The sequence below is a fragment of the Taudactylus pleione genome, unplaced genomic scaffold (assembly GCF_031769625.1).
Source record: "Taudactylus pleione unplaced genomic scaffold, aTauple2 ptg000573l, whole genome shotgun sequence".
In the NCBI taxonomy this organism is placed as follows: Eukaryota; Metazoa; Chordata; class Amphibia; order Anura; family Myobatrachidae; genus Taudactylus; species Taudactylus pleione.
Window position 1 is genome coordinate 5,455,387 of NW_028284975.1, and position 22,563 is coordinate 5,477,949.

The following is a 22,563-nucleotide window of genomic DNA, read 5'->3' on the forward strand; positions in this document are numbered from 1 at the left end:
TGGCTTGGGCGGAGCTGCTGCTGCTCGCACATCAACCAATCACGTCTCTCACACGCAGAGAGACGTGACTGGTCTGAATAGAGGTGTAACATGAAGCCAAGGCACCTGTAGCAGGCCTACGCAACCGCGCCCCCTGCCCCCCATCCTTCCATACAGAATTTCACCATAGAGGACGTGGCAAGCATGTTAGACCCTTTTCTGCTGTATAATGCATGCACAATAATTATTTCATTAGTTTCATATTTTATAAAGGTTATGAGTGAGACAAATACAGATATAGGTTGCACGTTTACATCCCCAAACAACTTGCAGAGGAAAGGTAAGTTCTAGGACATATGTCTTTGCCCCTAATATGCCATCACACTTCTCCACATGCCCTTTTTATGCCACTGAACTCCTCTAAATGCCCCTTTTAATGCGACCAGACTCATCAACATGCATATTTTATGCCATCAGCCCCATCCTGTTTATTTCACCACATTCCTCTACCTGCACCTTTTATGCCACCAGACCCGTCCACAATGTAAGTTATTACACTTGTCCACATGTCCCTTTTGTGCCATGAGACCCCTCCATATGTGACTGTTATGTAATAAGACCCTGTCACATGCACTTGGTATACCATTACACTTATCCATGTGCCCCCTTCCCATTTTCTAATCTGTAGTATTTTCTACCCCCATGTTTTGTATTATGTAGCAACCCCCACTACCCTTTATGTATTATGCAGTGTACTCTCATCCTTCCCTATTTTGTATTAAGTGGTATTCTCCCCTAACCCTCCCTGTTGTATTATGTCCCCCCCTCATTTTGTATTGTGCTGTATCTCCCCAACCCCACATACAATTCAAAACAAATTTGGAACTTACAAGCGAAGAGCAATAGAATAACTCTCCGCTCTTGTACATTGTGGGAAATCACGCTGTAAAATCCAGCTCCTCCCGTCCCAGCTCAGCCTCCTCGGCTCACTGTGGAAAGCAGCATCGCACATGACTGTGACCTGACAGCTGCATCCTGCAGGAAAGGATTCAGGCACTGTGTGAGTGCCCTCCAATACTATCGGCGCCGGACAGAGCCTTCCAATACCATCGGCGCCCACAACAGATTCTTGCACCTGGAGCGTGTGCTCCACCAGCTTCGGCCTCACTACGCTCCGTCTGAAGCGGATTGGCGGATGAAGTGGAACTGGGACTTAGGTGAGTCCTCATCACGGGGGGGGGGGGAATGAAAGGACAGAATTTACCAACTGGCTGCGGCTGCAGGGGGGCTGGTTGGCGGGCCCCCAGAAGCTTTGGGCTCCTGGGCAACTGCCCAACAAACCCAATGGAGAAGACGGCACTGGCTCCGGGCCCTGATGGCCTTAGTGGTGAATTATTTTAATCTTACGCCCTCGTATACTGGAACCTCTAATTTATTTAATTCCATATTAGATGGTAGATCCCTCCTTTTGCATTTTAACTGAGCTACTGTAAAAGTTCTTCCAAAGCCCTCATCATACAGACCTATCTCTCTTCTTAATGTGGACTATAAACTGCTGACAAAAATATTAGCAGAGTGGCTTAAGGTGATTCTCCTGTCCATCATATATCAGGACCAAACTGGGTTCATATGGGGTCAGAGTTCAGTCACTAATATTAGGAAGCTTTTAACGGTATTTCAATCCTTACAGGACTCCATGGCGGATGTTACCAGGTTTCTACCGTCTCTAGATGCTGAGAAAGAGTTTGACCTGGTAACCTGGGATCTTCTGTTTGAATCATTACATCGCTTCGGCATAGCCCCTCTTTTCACGGAGCTCTTACTTTCTTTATATTCTTTTCCCATTACCCGGGTCCTCACTTACAGGTTACTTGTCACCAATTTTCTGTATACAAAGAGGGACGAGACAGAGATGCCCACTTTCCCCACTCTTATTTGTGGTTGCCCTTGAACCATTGGCGATAGCATTGCAACAAAATCCTGACTTTAAAGGTATTACAATTAGCGATCAAGAATGCAAATTATCTTTATTTGCAGATGATATGATGCTCTTTATATCAGATCCTTTATATTCCATCCCTGCAATTTTAGATACGATTTCCTCGTTTAGCTCTTTTGCGGGTTACTGCATTAATATAGATAAATCTGAACTACTTCGTATTAATGCATCCACAGCCACAAGTTAGCATACCTTTTGCAGACATTGCCCATTACACTAACAAAGGCTGATCATTTGTATTATACGCACATTTTTTTCAAATTTTTTTACATTTATATGGAAATACCAGAAACCTAGGATGACTCGTTCTTACCTACCAAAAATCAAGGGAGGATTTAGTGCCTCACATGTGGCTGCATTTGCGAAATCTGCCTTATTTCGATATATAGCTGATTGGTTACTAGGTACCGATCATTGTACTAATCTTGCCCTGGAGGAAGCCTTATTTCACCCATATGCCCCAGCAGCTTTATTACATACTCCAAAAGCACAGCTTCCCTTGATTTCCGTTCCAATATTTTGATAATGCATGGTTAAAAATTAATTCACATTTAAAGACTAATCCCTTTTTGTCTCCTTATATACCTTTATGGGGTAATCCGACAGTTCTTCCCTCTCTTAGCAATCCCTGTTACAGGCGTTGGTGCAAGAAAGGCATAATGTCCGTCAAAGACGTATTTGACTTGGGTGGCATTGTAAGTACATTTGCACAGTTACAGGACAAATATGGCCTTCCCAGTTTTCATGTTTTTGCAGACATGTCACTATGTTCAATCATCAGACAATCCCTTATGGATCTCAGATACCCCAGATATGGAATGGGATTGAAATACCAGCTCAACAGCCGCTGGTTCAAATCCCGACACTGAGAGATCCCGAAGGGCGTTGGTAAGTACTCTAACCCTCCCCTCTCCTCTCCCCCCTAACTCTCCTTTAGGGGTGCCTAACCCTAACCTCCCCTCCTAGTGCCTAAACCTAACCTTCCCGGAGAGGTGCCTAAACCTAACGCCCCCCTCCCCGCACCCTAAACCTAACCCTTCCGGGGGGCTGCCTAACCCTAACCTCCTCCCATAGTGCCTAAGCCTAACCCCCCTTCCCCTAGCCTAACCCTAACCTTCCCCAGAGGGGTGCCTAACCCTAAGTTCCCCGGGGGTCCCTAAACCTAACCCCCCCATCCCCGGGCTAAGTGTTATACTTACCCGTCAGCGGACAATCGGGATGGCAGGGGTCGGTACTCCGGCGTCGGGATTAAGATAGGCGTCGGCATTTCGACGCCTATCTTAAGTCCCTTGTTGGGCAGGTCCAGTCGGTATTTAGACCGGAGGCATTGTGTCCACCAGTCTATTAACTACACCCCCCCAGATAGACATTCTTTCTTTATGTAGTCTGACTAAATTTAAAATACGTCACCTTTATTGTTATTTCATAGATTTGATCTTGCAAGCTTGGTCTACTATTTCACAGGCTTGGCACACGGAATATACCCGAGTTGCCTGACTTTGAGTCAATTATCGCAAATTTGGAGTCTGTTTTACCTAGCCTTAAATCAGCACGGTTACAGGAGATCCATTTTACAGTACTATATTGTACATATATATCTCCTGCTTATAGGAAACATTTTGTACCACAAGCCACTGGGAACTGTATCAAATGTAATTATTCTACTGCCTCTCTCTCTCATTACCTATGGTATTGTGGAAAGATAAGCACGTTCTGGAATAAAATTTTATACTATCTAAACTCTTCATTAAAACTTAAATTATCTAAGAACGCTGATGCTTTCATCTTTCCTGATTTCTCTGGGAGACAGACTCTTCTTTGGACCTGTGGAATCAATTAATCCTCAAACACTGGATTTGACGATCTTAACCTACTTTGAATGAGTGGACGGTTGCTATGTTGGAAGCGTTTTGTTGTGAAAGAAGTATGGCTATCCTATTATTGAAAAAGGAGTGATAGCTTTTTTAAAAAGTGGGAACTTTATATATAGTGTTTACCTACCCAAACTCAGACTAATATTTGGAAGGTCTTTGAAAACACGGAATGGTTCCTGTTACGACAAATCACTTAACATAATCTCCCATCTTATTTTCTCTGTTATCCGTCTCTTCTGTTTTGGTTGTTATTATTATCCTTTATTTATATGGCGCCACAAGGGTTCCGCAGCGCCTAACAAGTACAAAAACAAAGTACAGAAACAGTACAGAAAGAGTTGAACAGAACAAGAAAACACTAACATCCAGTATAAGACATTGCAGGACAAGTACATGGTATGTAAACATTGCTGCAACAGCAGCAGGATGGCAAAAGTCAAGGGTTAGATGCTGTTATAAGGAGTATAGAGTAGATAATATAAGTAAAGGAAGGAAAAGCACATGAGGGAAGAGGGCCCTGCTCGTGAGAGCTTACATTCTAAAGGGGAAGGGCAGACAGACAGGGGTGACACAGATGGGGTAGACAGTGAGCATGGAACAGAGGGTTAGGATGACAGATGGGTGGATTCCTATTAGAGATGAGCGGTTCGGATTCTGTGGAATCCGAACCGCTCCGAACATTGGGGATCCGAGTCCACCCGAACCCTGTTCGGGTGTTCACCGCCTGACTCGGATCCCCGTTCAGGGCCGAACGGCGGCCGCCTGATGTCGGATTCTCACTAGAGAATCCGACATCAGGTCTCCTCGCGTGTAGGGCAGAGCGCAGTGATAGCGCTCTGCCCTACACAGACACACAGCCGCCAGCGGCAGCTGTGTGTTTGTTACAGCAGCCAATGAGAGTCACACAGACTCTCATTGGCTGCTGCACGGAGGGAGCCGGCTGGAGCTCACACATGAGCTCCGTCTTCCGGCTCCCTCCTCAGCGTGTGACAGAGCGGACGGCGCGGGAGCGGGGATACAGGTAAGTTTTATTTTTTTTATTTTTTTACTTGTCAAAGGTCCGGGGGCGCTACTGGGGGGGGGGGTCTGCACTACTGGGGGGCTATACTACTGGGGGGGCCATACTACAGAGGGGCCTGCTACTGGGGGGGCTATACTACTGGGGGGGGGTCTGCACTACTGGGGGGGGGTCTGCTACTGGGGGAGGCAATACTACTGGGGGGGCCATACTACAGAGGGGCCTGCTACTGGGGGGGGCTATACTACTGGGGGGGGGTCTGCTACTGGGGGGGCCATACTACTGGGGGGGATCTGCACTATTGGGGGGCCATACTACAGAGGGGCCTGCTACTGGGGGGGGGCTATACTACTGGGGGGGTCTGCACTACTGGGGGGGGTCTGCTACTGGGCAGGGCTATACTACTGGGGGGGCCATACTACAGAGGGGCCTGCTACTGGGGGGGGCTATACTACTGGGGGGGGTCTGCTACTGGGGGGGCCATACTACTGAGGGGCCTGCTACTGGGGGGGGGCCATACTACTGGGGGGGCCTACTACAGGGGGGGCCATACTACAGGGGGGGCCCATACTACAGGGGGGGCTACTACTGGAGCAGCCTACTACTGGGGGGGCCTGCTACTGGGGCAGCCTACTACTGGGGGAGCCATACTACTGGGGGGGCATACTACTGGGTGGCATGCTAATGGGGGGCATACTACTGGGGGGGCCTGCTAATGGGGGACATACTACTGGGGGGGCCTGCTAATGGGGGGCATACTACTGGGGAGCATTCAACTGGGGGCACTGCATAGTGGACCGTACTACTAAGGGGACTGCATAGGGGGCACCACTGCTGGGGGACATTGTGTAAGGGACACCGCTACTGTGGGCATTGTGTAAAAGGGTCACTACTGTGGGCATTGTGTAAAAGGGGCACTACTGTGTGTCGTAACATAAATAAGAGACACTACTTTATGGTGTAATGTGAATCAGGCCCTATGTGCGGTGTAATGCTAATAAGATTGTGCACTGTGACTCCTAGGGCCGTAGCCCACTTTGTAAACAAGTACTGTGACTCTGCTGGCCGTACCCCACTGGGTGGGTGCACTACTTTTCATTTCTGCCACTGCTGTGTGGCAATGTGTCATAGATGTGCTTTATACTGTGGTGTCTGTGTCGTTGTGCCGCTGCTTTGTCGCTTAGTAACCAGTCAGCTCACTGCAACCTTTGGCCAATAATGTTGAAAACAATATTATAAGCTGTGATATGGTCTAAATTGACTGGAAATTAATGTTATTGAGGTTAATAATACTCTAGGAAGAAAAAAAAGACCAATTTATGTGATTTTAGCTTTTTTTGTCAATTTTTGTAAAAAAATCCAAATCCAAATCCAAATCCAAATCCAAAGCCAGTCACCGCAGTTTGGCAAATCCAAATCCAAATCCAAATCCGGACGACGAATTAGAACCAAATCCAAATCCGGCAAAAATGGTCCGGCGCACATCCCTAATTCCTATTTTACATTATGTGAGCAAGTAAGATGGAGTAAGATTTACACCTTTGATATTCTACTATACATTTTTGTCGGTGTCTGTGGAATTATTCTCCTCCCCTTCCCTTTTCTTTTAATAGATCCCCGTTGCGAAGCGGGTCAAATAAAATATAGAACCTAGTAGGTTCTACATTACGAATTCTATATTCTACATTATGGTATATTATGTCATTTTTACATATTGCACATAATTATTATAATATTTTAGTGAATTTATTTACATTTATTCTATGTGTCTTTTGGAATATTTCCCATTTACTTCTGCTCTGTGGGATTAATCATTTCTCTTAGTTTTTGGTTGTTACTGAAGGTTATCCTTCATTCCCCCACATTCTATAGTACAAAAAACAAAAAATGGATAACAGCAATTTTATGTTTATTTTATTTCAAAAAACAACACGGTTTATTATTACAATGTTGTATTGTATTTCATTTTTGAGATGTATGTTGTCCATTTTCTCTTTGCTGTTCAATAAACAGATTTAAATATATACAAAATTCTGTGATCCACTGCACTGCTGCATTTGAGGACGCAGTCATCGGATCACTTGCATGAACATCGGTCATCTGTGTAACCCTCAGGTTACTCAGGATGGCTGTTAAATTCATGCAACCAGGGCCAGTGAAGCTGCATCAAAAATGCAGCCACAGGCTCGGCATGCTCAGAAAATGGGGCAGACACGCCAGTTTTCTCGTACGCTGTCTGTTGCCACCTCTCCCTCCTCACCTCGAGTGAGAATTTTTGGAGCACCCCACCCTTCCAATAACAAAAAACACACATTGCCCCCCCCAGGAAAAAAAACAAATTTCTCCCACAGAAAAATAACAATATCCTTGACCACATCATATGCTAAAATACATCCTTGTTCTCTCTCCCTTCATACCCTGCACTACATCCCAATACTAAGGGGTATATTTACTAAAGGTTGCTTATAATCGACATCAATGTTGTGTTTTTGAGGCTAAATCACACATTTACTAATACTTAAAAAAACAAATAAAAAATTGTCCGTTAGTGAACACGTGATTTAGCCCCAGAAACACAACATTGATGTTAATCTATTTTAAATCGATTAAAATCGACCTTTAGTTCATATACCCCCAAATCTCTGTACTACCACGCTGACACCTCTATACCCTGCACTACATCACTGACGCTTCTACGCCCAGAAAAACATGTTCTGAAGTGGGGAGACATCAGGGCTGTCTGTGTTACAAGTGTCCTAAGATTGAGAGGTCACCAGGACTGTCTATATTACATGTGTCACTACTGTGTGTCATAGTTGCCTACATTTGCTGTCTCTTCCCCGGGAGAAGCCCTGGGATGAGAGGCAGGTGGGTGGCGACGGGGACGGGGCCTGATGATTCACGGCATTAAGCCCTGTCCCCTCACGGTAAAATGCCCGCAATTGGCTTAAATTTAAATAGGGGGCAGAGCAAAATTATGCGAATAATGTAGAATCGAGTCATTAAGCGCCGTCCCTTGCATGGAGACCTGCGATCGCCGCAGAAATTCTCCTAATTCTGCCCACTTCACTAGGAAGTGGGCAGAATGCAGGGGAAATGTCTACCCTTCCGTGGGTGCGGGGGGTTACCTGAAAAATCGGGAGCTTCCCACGAAAACCGGGAGGGTAGGCATGTATGCTGTGTTTGCATCTTTACCGAAATGCAACACAGAGGCACAAAATTAGTTCCATTTTCTCCTTCATCCACTAGGGGACACTGGAGGACTTCATGACAGTGGGGGTATAGACGGTGCTGAGTGGAGCTGGCACTTTAAATTTATATGAAGTGTGGCTAGCTCCTCCCCTCTATACCCCCCTATAGGCCAGTATTAGTTTGTGCCCGAGTGGGAGCAGGTCACAGAAAAAGGATCTCTCCTGCTAGGGCTAGGATAGGTTTAAAAAAAAAAAAAAAGAATTCCTAATCTGAGGACAGACGGGCAGTAACTGTAACTGCCTGTCTGCTACGCGGGATGCTGCCGGAGGGGACCCACTCGCAAGTGCTTGCACTTCGCCTGGGGTCCCCGACACCTGAGACCTCAGTCTCATGCAGCGCACATTGCGGACCCCTCAGTCAGAGCCAGCCGCCGGCAGCAGCAGCAGGAAGCCTCCAAGCCTCAGCATCTCCCTGTGAGTACAGCTGGCTCCCTGATTTGCATGGCAGCCAGCTTATTGCTACAGTAGATGGCCCCTATACACCGGCAAGCTGGCTCCCTGATTAGCAGGGCAGCCAGCTCAGCGCTTCAATAGGCGGCCCCACAGCGATCCGTGCCGGCGGCTCAGCCACCGGCGCGATGTTAGTACAGCTGGCTCCCTGATTAGCAGGGAAACCAGCTTAGCGGGATCAGAGGCGGCTTCACATTCCAGAGACGCGCCGACGGCAGCGCAGCCGCCAGCACGTCTCTGTGTCAGTACAGCTGGCTCCCTGATTAGCAGGGAGCCGGCTTAGCGCTACAGAGGCGGCCTCACAGACCCCCCACAGAGCGCGCTGACGGCGGTACAGCCTCAGCGCATCTCTATCATTACGGCTGGCTCCCTGATTAGCAGGGAAGCCGGCTTAGCGCTACAGAGGCGGCTTCCTGTATGCACCGGCTCCCTGACAAGCAGGGTAGCCGGTGTTTTCCCGGCATTAGGTGGCTCAGCAATACTGCACTAAGGCAGTATATATATAAAAGTTATACTGGGTAAACGCGCCAGTGTATAATAACGGCGCTAGAATGCGGGGGCCAGAGCAAAGCTCCAACTTCCTCCTCCTGCCTCCCATCAGCCCCAGCGTGTCACTGCATGCAGTTTGCTGGCGGCCATTACAGGGAGCGGCAGCGCTGGACAGCCTACACGGGCCTGTATGTATCACAGCAGGGGTTTAGGCTGATGTAGACAGAGAGCATAATAATAATTAATCTTTGCCTGGCTCTCTGGCACTGCTAGGAGCGCTGTGGTGGGCAAGTGTGACTGTCTCCAAGCTCTCTGTACCCCAGTATACTGTTTTTCTTACCCTGTCACTTAACCTCTTTGTGTTTTGTGTGGGGTCTGTATGTAGCATGACTGGCAGGTCTAAGGCTTCGCAAAAGTTATTTACCTGCAAAAAGTGTGGAGTAAAATTTACACAGGGACAGTCATCTACCTCCAGATTGTGTGACGGTTGTTATACGGATCAGCAATCTGCAGAGATGTCAGAACCACCGTCTTGGACGCAGGTTACATCTGTTATGTCCTCTCTCTCGGCTGAACTAGAGGCTTCTCGCAGAGAAAGAGAGGCTTATAGGTCAGCTGCTACAGAGGAACCAGCATGGGCGAGATCCCTAGCTGTTTCTATGGAGGGGATTTCCAAAGCCATGACAATGGCATCCGCTCCGCAGGTCTCTAAAAAGAGATTGTTACCCTCAGTCCTCCATTGGGATGACCTGGAGGAGGAGGAGGATATGCCCGAATTAGAAGAGGGTGAATATACCCCAGATTCGCCTAAAGAGCCTCTGGAGTCTGATCCTGAACAGGTATCAGAGGGAATAGAAGCCTTGATTGCTGCAATACGACAGGTATTGCACATACAGGAAGAGGACTCAGGTCCTGCAAAACAGTCTTTCTTTCTTAAGAAACAAAGACAAGCTACGGCTTTTCCTATATCGGAAGAGCTGGATTCCCTTCTAACGACAGCCTGGGAACATCCAGATAAAAAGTTTCAGATGTGCCGGCGTTTATTATCTTTTTACCCTTTTCCAGCAGATAATAGAAAGGCTTGTGAAACTCCCCCTACGGTAGATTCATCTGTATCGCGATTGTCAAAAAAGACTACGCTCCCTGTTCCTGGAGTCACGTCTTTAAAGGACACGTCCGATCGGAGACTGGAGAGCACTCTTAAGTCCATTTACACCGCTGCAGGGGTGACTCTTCGTCCAGCGATAGTTAGCTGCTGGACTAACAAGGCTATCGAAATTTGGGCTAAGCAATTGGAGGACGGAATGAAGGATCAACTACCTATGGAGGAACTCATTCCGTTAGCAGAACATATAGGTGAAGCGGCAGCTTACCTTGGGGAAGCGTCTAAGGATGTTTGTTCTATTGCCTCCAGAACTTCAGCTCTGGCAATTTCAGCACGGCGGGCGCTGTGGCTCAAAACTTGGCAGGCTGACGCGGAATCCAAAAAGGCTGTGGAAGCACTTCCTTTCACTGGACATGTACTATTCGGGGCAGAACTAGATAAATGGATATCTCAGGCTACTGGAGGTAAATCCACTTTTCTATCGTCTGCAGCTCCTCCACCTAGACGATCTTACTCAGGACCTTTGTTTCGGTCCTTTCGGGCCCCGGGTCATTCACGTGGTCGTTTCAGAGGATCATCAACGTCTCGTGGTACCAGAGGTCGGGGTAGAACCGCAGCCACCAGAGGCTCGAGTCTACAGGAAGTTAAGTCCACTTCTAAACCCAGTGCATGACGGGCTTCCCTCTCACCTGGAGGACCCCAGAGTGGGAGCGTGTCTTTGGAACTTCAGAGAGGTCTGGATGGAAACCTGTGCGGACGCTTGGGTCCGAGATATAATAATTTGGGGCTACAAGCTAGATTTCTAACTGCAACCCCCGAATCGTTTTTTTACCACAGGTTTGCCAGTTTCCAACGACAGAAGTGTGGTCTTAGAGAAAGCAATAGACAGGCTTCTGTCCATGAAAGTGGTAATCCAAGTCCCCAGTCATCAGAGGGGAAAAGGATTTTACTCCAGTCTTTTTGTCGTTCCGAAGCCGGACGGCTCGGTCAGACCCATTCTAAACTTAAAGGATCTCAATCCATACTTGCGGATCTTCCGGTTCAAGATGGAGTCTCTTCAGTCGGTAATTGCAGGCTTGGAGGAGGGCAAGTTCATGGTATCTCTAGATATCAAGGACGCCTACCTGCAAATTCACATTTGGCCACCTCACCAGGCTTTCCTGATATTCGCAGTTTGGGATTCACATCTCCAGTTTCAGGCCTTGCCCTTCGGCTTATCTTCGGCCCCACGGGTATTCACAAAGGTTATGGCTGTGATGATAAGTCTCCTTCGGAAACAAGGAATCACTATTATTCTGTACCTGGACGACCTACTCCTGAAGGCGAATTCCAAGGATCAACTATTACAGGACATCAACGTGACACACAACCTCCTCATTCGTCATGGATGGATTCTGAATTTTCCCAAATCGCATCTGCAACCGACACAGAGATTGCAGTTTCTAGGAATGATCATGGACACCGTGTCTCAACGGGTGTTCCTTCCCCAGGACAAGATAACTTCCATTCAGGAGATGGTGAGGTTGGTCCTTCGACGTCGGCAGGTTTCGGTTCATGCATGTATCCGACTTCTGGGGAAGATGGTAGCAGCCTTCGAGGCTGTTCAGTACGGTCGTTTTCACTCCAGACCTTTTCAGCTAGATCTACTATCACAATGGTCGGGATCCCACCTGTTTCTTCACAAGAGAGTCCGTTTACAACCCAAGACTCGGATTTCCCTACTGTGGTGGCTAAACTCAGTTCACCTTACAGAGGGAAAGAGATTCGGGGAGTGGAATTGGACGCTTCTTACCACGGATGCAAGTCTAAGAGGCTGGGGGGCAGTAATTCTAGAGCATCACTTCCAGGGACGCTGGACAGCACAGGAAACGAGTCTTCCAATCAACATATTGGAATTAAGAACAGTTTTCTATGCCTTACGGACAGCAGCTCACTTTCTGAGGGGCCGAGCAGTCAGGGTCCAGTCCAACAATGCCACAGCAGTGGCATACATAAACAAACAAGGTGGCACCAGAAGTCGTGCGGCCATGAAGGAAGTCAGCAGGATTCTGATCTGGACGGAAAGCTACGCAAGGTCAATTTCGGCAATCTTCATTCCGTGCATCGAAAATTGGGAGGCAGATTACCTCAGTCGTCAGGATGTGCATCCAGGAGAATGGGCTCTACATCCACAAGTGTTTCAACAGCTGGTCCAACGATGGGGTCTTCCGCAGGTCAACCTCATGGCATCCAGGCAGAACCATCAACTGCCCATTTACTGCTCTCGAACAAGGGATCCACAAGCGGTGGCTGTGGATGCACTGTCAACACCATGGCGGTTCCAATTCATTTATCTATTTCCTCCATTTCCCCTTCTCCCTCGAATCCTTCAATGCATCAAGAGGGAACAGGCCAAGGTCCTGCTGATACCTCCGGACTGGCCTCGCAGAGCTTGGTACTCCAACATTCAGCTCCTGTTGGTAGACAATCCTTGGCCCTTACCACTCAGAGAGGATCTGCTCCTTCAGGGTCCTTTACTCTATCCAAACTTAAAGCAGTTACGTTTGACGGCGTGGTTGTTGAAAGGGCCATCTTAAGACGTAAAGGGATACCTTCCAAGGTGATTCCTACGATGCTTAGAGCCAGGAAGGAAGTTACTTCCAAGCATTACCATCGTATTTGGAAGGCATATGTAACCTGGTGCGAACGTAGAGTTCTGCCTTCTACGGAGTTCAGTCTTCCCAGATTTCTGCTTTTTCTGCAAGCAGGTCTCTCAACAGGCCTTCGGTTGGGATCTCTGAAGGTACAAATTTCAGCACTCTCTCTCTGTTTTCTTCCAAAAGAAATTGGCCTTATTACCGGACGTGCAGACTTTTCTGCAGGGTGTGTTTAGATTACAACCACCCTTTGTTCCTCCTACAGCTCCATGGGACTTGGACTTCGTCCTGTCTTTCTTGCAGTCTTCACTGTTCGAGCCTTTGGAGTCGGTGGAATTGAAGTATCTTTCATGGAAGGTGATACTTCTGCTGGCTCTAGCTTCCGCCAGGAGGGTGTCGGAGCTGGGAGCTTTATCATGTCGTCCACCATATTTGATATTTCATGAGGATAGAGCTGAGCTGCGCACCAGAATAGATTTTCTGCCTAAGGTGGTTTCGGCCTTCCACATCAATCAACCTATTGTGGTTCCGGTTCTTCCACAGGATTCTCCTTCTAGTAGATCCTTGGATGTGGTTAGAGCTCTTCGCATATATGTAGACAGGACGGCAGCCGTTCGCAAGACAGATACTCTTTTTGTTTTGTATGATGCTGCTCGTCCGGGTTGGCCAGCTTCCAAACAGACACTGGCTAGATGGATTCGTCTGACCGTACGACAGGCGTATATGGCCTCGTCTAGGGAACCTCCATCTTCCATTACCGCACATTCCACTCGCTCAGTGGGTGCCTCGTGGGCAGCTGCTCGAGGCGTTTCTATGGAATCTCTATGCCGGGCAGCTACTTGGTCAGGCCGGCATACTTTTGTTCGGTTTTACAGATTTGACACCTTTGCAACTTCTGCAGCGCAATTTGGTTGGTCTATTTTGCAGGGTTCTCATCGCTTTCCCACCCCTGATGGGAGCTCTGGGACGTCCCCACTGTCTTGAAGTCCTCCAGTGTCCCCTAGTGAATGAAGGAGAAAACAGGATTTTGGTACTTACCAATAAATCCCTTTCTCCGATTCCACAGGGGACACTGGACGCCCACCCTGCGCTGTTCTTCCTGCCACACCTGTTATGCCTGTTGGCGACATGTTTGTTTAGGGTGATGTTATGAATGTTAGAGACATGTTTGTCGTCTCTTGTTTCATTCTATGTTACTTTCTTTTCACCTTTCAGTTATGTGTACTTTCGCCTCCTCCTCTTCTGTCAATCTTTTTTCTCTGCTCCCCTCGGGCACGGTTGTAATACTGTCCTATAGGGGGGTATAGAGGGGAGGAGCTAGTCACACTTCATTTAAATTTAAAGTGCCAGCTCCACTCAGCACCGTCTATACCCCCACTGTCTTGAAGTCCTCCAGTGTCCCCTGTGGAATCGGAGAAAGGGATTTATCGGTAAGTACCAAAATCCTGTTATTTGAAAAAAAGACACAAAAATACAACAGCCCTATAACGAATGTGTTCGCTACATCCCTTTGTCTCATTTGTTATAATATTGTTTTTCCCATGACCAGAACACACAGCTGCTCCAGCAGACGGGCTTTACTGTATGTACTGGCAGCCAGCAGGGGGAGCCTGTGCATGGTATCTGTAGTCATCATGACAGATACAAACAAAGGACAAGTTATATAGGGACTAAACTACAACTTCAAGAATGCTTCTAACCAGGAAGAAACCGCCGCCGCTGATTGGCTGTTGTTGTGACTGGTGGACACTGTATAGCTGCTGTATAATGGCTGAATAGTGCGGGCAAATCAGCCGCACAGCTGCTCCACACCACCTGGTACATGGCAGGTTATGGAGTCCAGGCATGCAAGTTTCTGGTCCTGGTTGCATTGGCCGCACTGCGCACCCATAGTGTGGCGCCTCTATGCGGCCGCTCCGCCTGAACGACCCTCCATTGTTATGTTGATTACCCAGCTGCATGACACTTTTCTCCTGGAGACTTCTTTAAATATATCAAGTTCAGACACTGGATCCAATCTCACCCACTCTTGACTCCTTGTTCTGGGGACATTCCTCCACACATTTTTGCTCATCTCACTTCCACCACACACGAGGGTGGCATAATGCACTGGTACAATCTTTAACTATCTGAAAAAGTCCCGACAACATTCCTGCTTAACTTACGTTGTGGCAAATCTGGGTGTGCAGATGGAGGGAGGTTATTCATCACCAGTTTTAAAATGTCTAAGGGCCTGATTCAGAGATGGATGCCATGGCGATTACGGCACTGTGTCTGTCATCCTGCTTCCCCATCCTCAGGTCCTGGTGGCTCCTATTGCGGCACAGCGTATGTGACATCATGCTGTTACTGCCATGAAGAGGAGCCATGAAGAGGAGCAGGCACTGTACAGAAGACAAATAAGGTGAGAGGTGGCTAGAGGGACACAGGTAAGTGAGCTGCTAGAGGGACAGATGGGCAGATGAGCTGCTGGACGAACACGGGGGTGAGCTGCTGGAGGAACACAGGTGCAGTGAGCTACTGGAGGGACACAGGAGCAGTGAGCTGCTGGAGAGATACAAGACTAAGCTGTGGGAGGAATACAGGGGGTGGTGAGCTGCTAGAGGAACACACGGGGCGGTAAGTTGCTGGAGGGACACGGGCAGTGAGCTGCTAAAGAGATACAGGGGGTGAGCTTCTGGAGGGACACAAGGGGTGATATGCTGGTGGGACATGGGGTATAAGCTGCTGAAGGGACACAGGGGTAGTGAGTTGCTGGGGGGATACAGCAGGGTGAGATGCAGAAGGGACACGGGGGTGAGCTGGAGAGATGCAGGAAAATGATGCTGAAGAGATGGTGTTGGAGAGAAGATGCAGGAGGGTGTGACGCTGGTGAGATGCAAGGGGGGATGGCACTGGTGTGACACATGGAGATGATGCTAATGAGACACAGGGGGGATGGTGTTGAAGAGACGCACGGAGGCATGACACTGATGAGGAGGGATGGTGCTGGAGACACACAAGGGGGATGGTGTTGGAGAGACGTAGAGGGGTGGCATTGAGGATACACTGGGGAGATGGCGCTGGAGAGATGTAAAGCTTGTGAGACTCGGGGTGGCTCTGATAAGTAGCAGGGGGGGAGACTGTGTAGAGATGCAGGGGGATGGCACTGGATAAACGAGGAGGATGATGTCTCTCCAGGATGTTTATCAGGGAAGTTCACATTTTGCTCTGCCCAAAACTTATATTACTATGTATTATCTGGTTGAACCTCTGCTGTATGAATCTGAAATTTTATTTCTACATAAACAGCTACCACATTATCTCCTATATCAGAGGTTCCCAAATTTTTTTGAATCACGGCGCCCTAGTGTATCAGCATTGTTATCATGGCACCCCTAAGCCAAAAGTTTGTTATTGAGAAATTCAGAAAAAAATGTAGTAAAGTAAAGTATATTGTTCTTAGCTGTTATCCTTAGGGTCAGTTATTTGGTGGTGGACAGGTTTGCGCTTCTGTTTGTCCACATATTTACATTACATTGACCATAAAGAATTTGATTTGGTGCTGGACCACCAGCCTGAGGCACCCCTGCAAGTGTCCCGAGGCACCCCAGGGTGCCACAGCGCACAGTTTGGGAACCAGTATCATATATGCATACTGTTTACTGGCTCAAGATACTGTCTGCCTAGGGAATCTATTTCTTCAAAGATCCATCATTGCAGAAAAACCACCATAAAGGGAAGAAAGAACTCAAGCTTGGAGATCCATAGAGGTTGCAAACAAAAACAAAAAAAACAACAACAACAAAACAATGGAGCACCCAAGTGACAAAAACTTGCTTATAAAAAAACTCAGGGCATGACTGAAAAATAACTAAGAGTGACATTTATAGCATAGAACTATTTTTTTCTTTTTAAGTGACCTAACGTAGTCTCAGCTGGTCACAAAAGTGCTAAAAAAATAGCATCTAAAATGAACTTCACACTATCATAGCGCCTAAAGCTTCTGGGGTCTAAGCGCCCCTCATGCCACGGCCATTTGCTTAAAATTTTCCTATACACAACAGTGTGTGTGTGTGTGTGGGTGTACATGGTATTCATCCCAGTCATATTGAGGTTTTACCTTATTTGTGTTTTCTTTTGTAGTGTGTACAGTATTTTTGTACCAATATAAGTATAGAGCCAGAATTTTATAGAACAGTTTTCAAGGGGCATTTGTTTTTGTTATTTGCCCTGGGCTCCATCAACCCTAGTCTAAGAGTAGCTCCGTTTAATGTGAGAAGGGGGGTAGGCAGCAAGGGAGATGAGTTACACAACATCTCCAGGACCACTTTAAGCCTTAAGTAGCCCTTTTTTTTAACAAGTTTACTTTTAGATTTTACAAAAATAAAATAGTACAACTATATGTGCACAGGCAAAGAGAAAAGTATTTGGGACAGAATAGCATGGTATCATATTGACACATATATCAACAAACTAATCCAAAAAAAAGAAAAAAAAATAGATATAGTATAGAAAAATAAAAGTTATTATATATCAAAACACATATTTGAATAGATGGTATACAACAATACGAAATATAAGATTTTCAGAAAATATAAGTGGGAAACAGAATCACTTAGGAGAGAGATGGAGAAAAAAAGAAAGAGGAAAAAGAAGGGGAAGAATATGTTGGGGGGGACAGGGAAAGTAGGGAGGAGACCGAGTCCAGGTTTATATTGTATATTGGGGAAGCCTGATTAAAAATCGTGATAGCAGAATGAAAAGAAAATAAATGAATAAATAATATAAGTAAATTATGATCGTTAAAGTAGTCTGTTCGAAAAGCCTGAGGGCAGGGTTCCATGTTGCGTGGTGCTATTATATAGGAACCAGTCACCCCAAACTACGAGAAACTTATGAGAGGTGTTGTGGAGATAAGATGATATTTTCTCCATGGCCGCCACGTGCCAGATTTTATTTAAGAGTTGTTGGCGAGGAGGAGGGTCAATATCTTTCCAGTGCCTTGCAATTAGACATCGAGCTGCATTTAAAATATGTGAAGAGAGCTTATCAGCATGCGCGTTAAGGCCCTCGAGTGGATAGCCAAGGAGGAAAGACCAGGGAGACTTAGTCAGTGGTACTTTAAGAATTTCTGAAAGGAGAATGGTAACCTCATCCCAGAAACTGGCTATTTTAGGGCATGATCACCATATGTTTATGTAAGTACCTATCTCGCCACAACCTCTCCAACATCGGTCAGAGGCTAGATGATAAATTCTGTGCAAACGGGCAGGTACCAGGTACAATCTATAATAGGTTTCAAGAAGCAAAGGGGGGGGTGAGAGCCGCACAAGATCCAAATATTAAGGGATATAGAAATAATGAAATAGATATACCAACATAACAAAGATTAACATAGACCACTAATGGTAATAATTTGATTGTCGGCGGTGCTCCCGAGAGCCAAAAGAGTACAATCAGAACAAGTAAAGGAGAAAAAGCAGACTCTTGTTGGGGGCACTCATTATTATGTAATATGAAAATAATTAAAACTTAGCGTTTAATATCACTATTTTAGAATAAATTTGAACACACAAGCAGGGAAGCAGGCAGCGGCAAGGTATTTTCCTGGATGTGAGACCCGCTGTTCCTAGCTGCGCGCTTCCCTTTAACAGTGCACTCTACACGGGGAAGCCGTTCCATGACTCAGGCCATCGCCTGACAAAACTAGAGAGAGGGGGGATCCCACTATTATCATTGCGAGCCCTCGACACGATCCGCTGGCAGTCGTACATGGAAGCAGGTCTCAAGACATGGTGGCTGCATGGATATCTGACAACTTGTGGCGCCATATAAAGGATAATAATAATAATAGTGGAAAAAGAATAACTGAATCAGTATCCATCTCTACGGATAGATAAGTATTAATGGTTAATTGAATTTATTATTATGTGGCAATGTTGCTAAAATATATGTGGGGAACATGATTGATATCCTCAACTAGCATTTCATTTGTATCACAATACATGTTGTCAATTATAGGTATTATGAAGGTCTTCAAACCTATTTTTGCATACTAATGTGAATGTTAATTTGCGCTAATTAAACGGCATGCTAATTTATTATCAATGCACTTACGATATACCAATTTATTGTTAATGCACTCACGATGTACGGTTGCTTAACTACAGTAACACATTGCTGTGTAAGTAACATGTGTTAACTAAATGTGGCTCAGTAGATGTTACGTATTGTTGTGATAAACATCTCTAACGATATATACATCTACTTAGGACACAGTGATTTGAATCTGTTACATATTGTAATGAAGCTGCAAAATTGCAGAAGTGTATTCCATTTCAATTTATGATCAGAGTTGTTTAAAATTGTGGAAGTGTGTTATCTTAGCAATAGTGAATCATTACTAGGATGCGTGGATTGCTAGTAGATCTCATGTTTAGTCTCCCATATCAACACATTACATTGTAACTCAATTGTATTGCTAGGCCTAGTTATCTGGCTTTGGATACGGTGACCAATAGCTGTTACATGCTATATCTGGACTGTAATGTTGCAGAAGTGTATATTGGTTTTCAAGGCTATAGGATGTGCATGTATTTGTAGAAGTGTGCTGTTTTGGCAACAGTGAACTACTGTTAGACTGTTTTGATTGTTATCAGTCTGGTAATATATCTCCATTATTTTGCAGCAGGGCATTATGTCAAATGTAGGGAGATTGTGACTTATGATTTACCCTCCTGTGTATTAATGTACGTTATATGTTTATTGTGTGTTCAAATTTATTCTAAAATAGTGATATTAAACGATAAGTTTTAATTATTTTCAGATTACATCATAAGGAGTGCCCCCAACAAGAGTCTGCTTTTTTCTCCTTTGCTTGCTCTGACAATCTATAATATACCTTGTAGGCATTTGCCTTAATTAAGGTGGAAATAGAAGACTTGGATACCCTCTCCCATACCACAGACCATGTGTCCTCATCAGGTGGACTCCCCAGTTCATGGCCTGGTGTATCCGGTAAGTTAACATAAAGTTAAAGGTTATAAATGACAGACATAATACCTTTCATGAGAGGGTTGTGGAGACACAAAGGCTCATAAGATGTTAGAGAGCTATCAATTGAATTATTGGGGAGAGAGTTAATGAAGTGTCGTATTTGAATATAAGTAAAAGTGCTGACAGAAGATACATCAAGTTTATTCTGTAAGGAACCCAGAGGGGCGCATCCACCAGAATCAAAAACATCAAATACCACCCTAACCCCACCCTTAATCCATGAAGAAAAACGGGTGAGGTTGAAACCCGGGGTAAATGCTGGATTCGACCATATAGGAGTAATGCGGGATGGATAGGAGGTAATGTTAAAATGAGATTTACAGTAATCCCATATAGAGCATGTAAAGGAGATAACTGTGTGTGAGCGAGCAGATTGAGGGCCTGATTCAGACCCACTCGCGAGCGCTGAGCGCCTGCAAGCGGGTCGATGTTGGCCAAGTGCGCATGCGCACGAGGGAGCCGGCTCCGTCGTGCGCATGCGCGAGACCCGCATAGCGACGGGCATGCCGTCGCTATGGGTCTCGCTACAAAGGGGGTGTGCTGTCGATGTTGAGTGACAGCACGCCCCCTTTGGTGGGCGTGCCGGGGTCGTTGCTGCCCAGACGGAGGCGTTCCCATGGGAATGCCTGCCGTCTGGGGCCGGCCCCACTGACATCACAAATATCAGTGGGAGTGCTTTTGGCTCTGCTCCAGGGCTTATGGCAGACGAGACCCTACCACAAGGGTCTCGTTGCAAGCCCAATGGTCGTGATGGTCTTGACCATCGCAACCATCTTTTTGGCCGCTCGCTATAGCTGTGGGTGGGCACCCACAGCTATACGAGCGGCAGGAGGCCGCTCTAAAAAAAGAGAGGGAGGGCACTGATTCAGAGCGAGTGCTCTGAAAGAGCGTCCGGCTCTGAATCAGGCCCTGAGGCCTATCAGGTGTAGCCAAGCCTACAATAGCAGACATAAAAGGGATATCGCACGCATTAGCTTCAACTTTCACCCACTGGGGTGTCTGGGAAGATGCAAACCAAGCTATTGCCTGACTTAAATGGATTGCATAGTAATAAAGGTTAACATCAGGAAACCCGTTGCCCCCATTGGTGCCATTGGTGGTGTGACGGAGAGTCAGAAAACTGATGTGGGGAGGCCTGGATTTCCATACAAATTGGACAAACAACCTGTGTAATTACAATAAAGTTGATTTAGGGACAGCAACAGAGAGGGTCTGGAAGAGGTAGAGTAGTCTAGGCATAAGGTTAATTTTACCTGCCACTATCCTACCCAACCAGGAAATTATTAGATCTCGCCATCGGAGGAGGTCCAGTTTAAGTTTTTTAAGCATGGGGGGAAGTTCGCAGAGCAAAGGGTGTCATAACTGTTATATAAACTCCTAAATATTTAATTTTAGAGGGGTGCCAGGCAAAGTTATAATTGTGACGCAGGAGATCCAAGGCCCTAGGTGATATATTGAGTGCGAGAGACTCAGGACCTCATTCAGAGTCGGTCGAAGCGGCCGCACGGTCGTACGGAAAAAGGGGCCGGATATGCAAATGATTCCCTCGCAAGTTGCGTCCCTAAGTTCGGATCGGTAGTTGGCCGACCAAGGGGAGGAAGCGGTCTGAAGACTAAAAAATACGCCCCCTTCTCGTACGTCATCTCCGGGCATATAAGGATTAATCAAGACCATCGGAACTGGTCGTAGAGTTTAAGGTTGACCATACCCTCTCTTAAGCTCTACGATCATGTCAGTGTAAAAACCTCCCAGGTCACATGTGCCATGACGCTACTTTGTTAATTATGCACTCCCATAATCCGTATGCACTCCCATAAAATGTCGTTCGCATAATCAGGCACGCCTGCGTTCGGATCTCCACTCCCCCGTTTTCAAGCACCTTCCCCTGTTACCACCCACAAACGCCTCCATCTGTCACTCAAACTACCGACCTGGCTGTGTTCAAGGAGAGAGAAATTTCTGATCGTAGCGGCTAGTTTGCGCACGCGCATTGCGAACTTTACGCAAGCGCAGTATAGCGAACATCGGCCGCAACGACCGACTCTGAATGAGGTCTTCAGTTTTAGAAATCTTATAGCCCGAAAGTGAGCCATAGTCAGCCAAAACTTGAAAAAGTTTCAGAAAAGACGTATGGGGAGAAGTTAGGGTTAGGAGTACGTCATCAGCAAAAAGAGACACTTTGTATTCAGCCTTTCCGAGTGAAGTAACCCTAATATCTGAGTCAAGGCAAATTTGCGCTGCAAGGGGTTCAATGACGAGAGCAAAGATCAGGGGTGACAAAGGGCACCCCTGTCTAGTGCCATTGGTTATAAGGAAAGGGGACGAGAGAAGACCATTCACCGAGACCCTAGCTGAAGGTGTAGTGTATAGGGCCTGGTTGCCCTGGAGAAAATTACCACTTAAGCCAAAGGCCCTCAAAGTTTGAAGCATGAAGGGCCAGCAGATCCGGTCAAAGACCTTCTCAGCATCCAGGGAGAGCACCAGGGCTGGAGTTCGAGTAGAATTGATGGGAGTGAATGAGACTATTAACTCGCCTGGTACTGTCCCTGGCCTGTCTCCCCGGTATAAAGCCAACTTGATCGTTATGGACTAAGCTAGGCAATACTGCGTTCAGGTGGTTGGCAAGTATCTTTGCATAAATCTTAACAGTGAGATGGGTTTGTAATGAGCACAATTGGAGTGGTCCTTACCCTCTTTGGGAATAAAACTAATCCTAGCCTCAAG

The 22,563-nt window shown here is 46.5% G+C and overlaps 1 protein-coding gene across 1 annotated transcript; it reads left to right on the forward strand.

The window, feature by feature from the left end:
* Positions 1 to 255: 255 nt before the first annotated feature.
* LOC148481585 (lamina-associated polypeptide 2-like) lies at positions 256 to 10,838 on the forward strand. The gene is made up of 4 exons (XM_088453261.1): positions 256 to 319; positions 951 to 1,039; positions 1,670 to 1,732; positions 9,957 to 10,838. The coding sequence occupies exons 1-4, from the start codon at positions 256 to 258 to the stop codon at positions 10,836 to 10,838; spliced, it is 1,098 nt and encodes a 365-aa protein (XP_088309387.1).
* Positions 10,839 to 22,563: the final 11,725 nt, after the last annotated feature.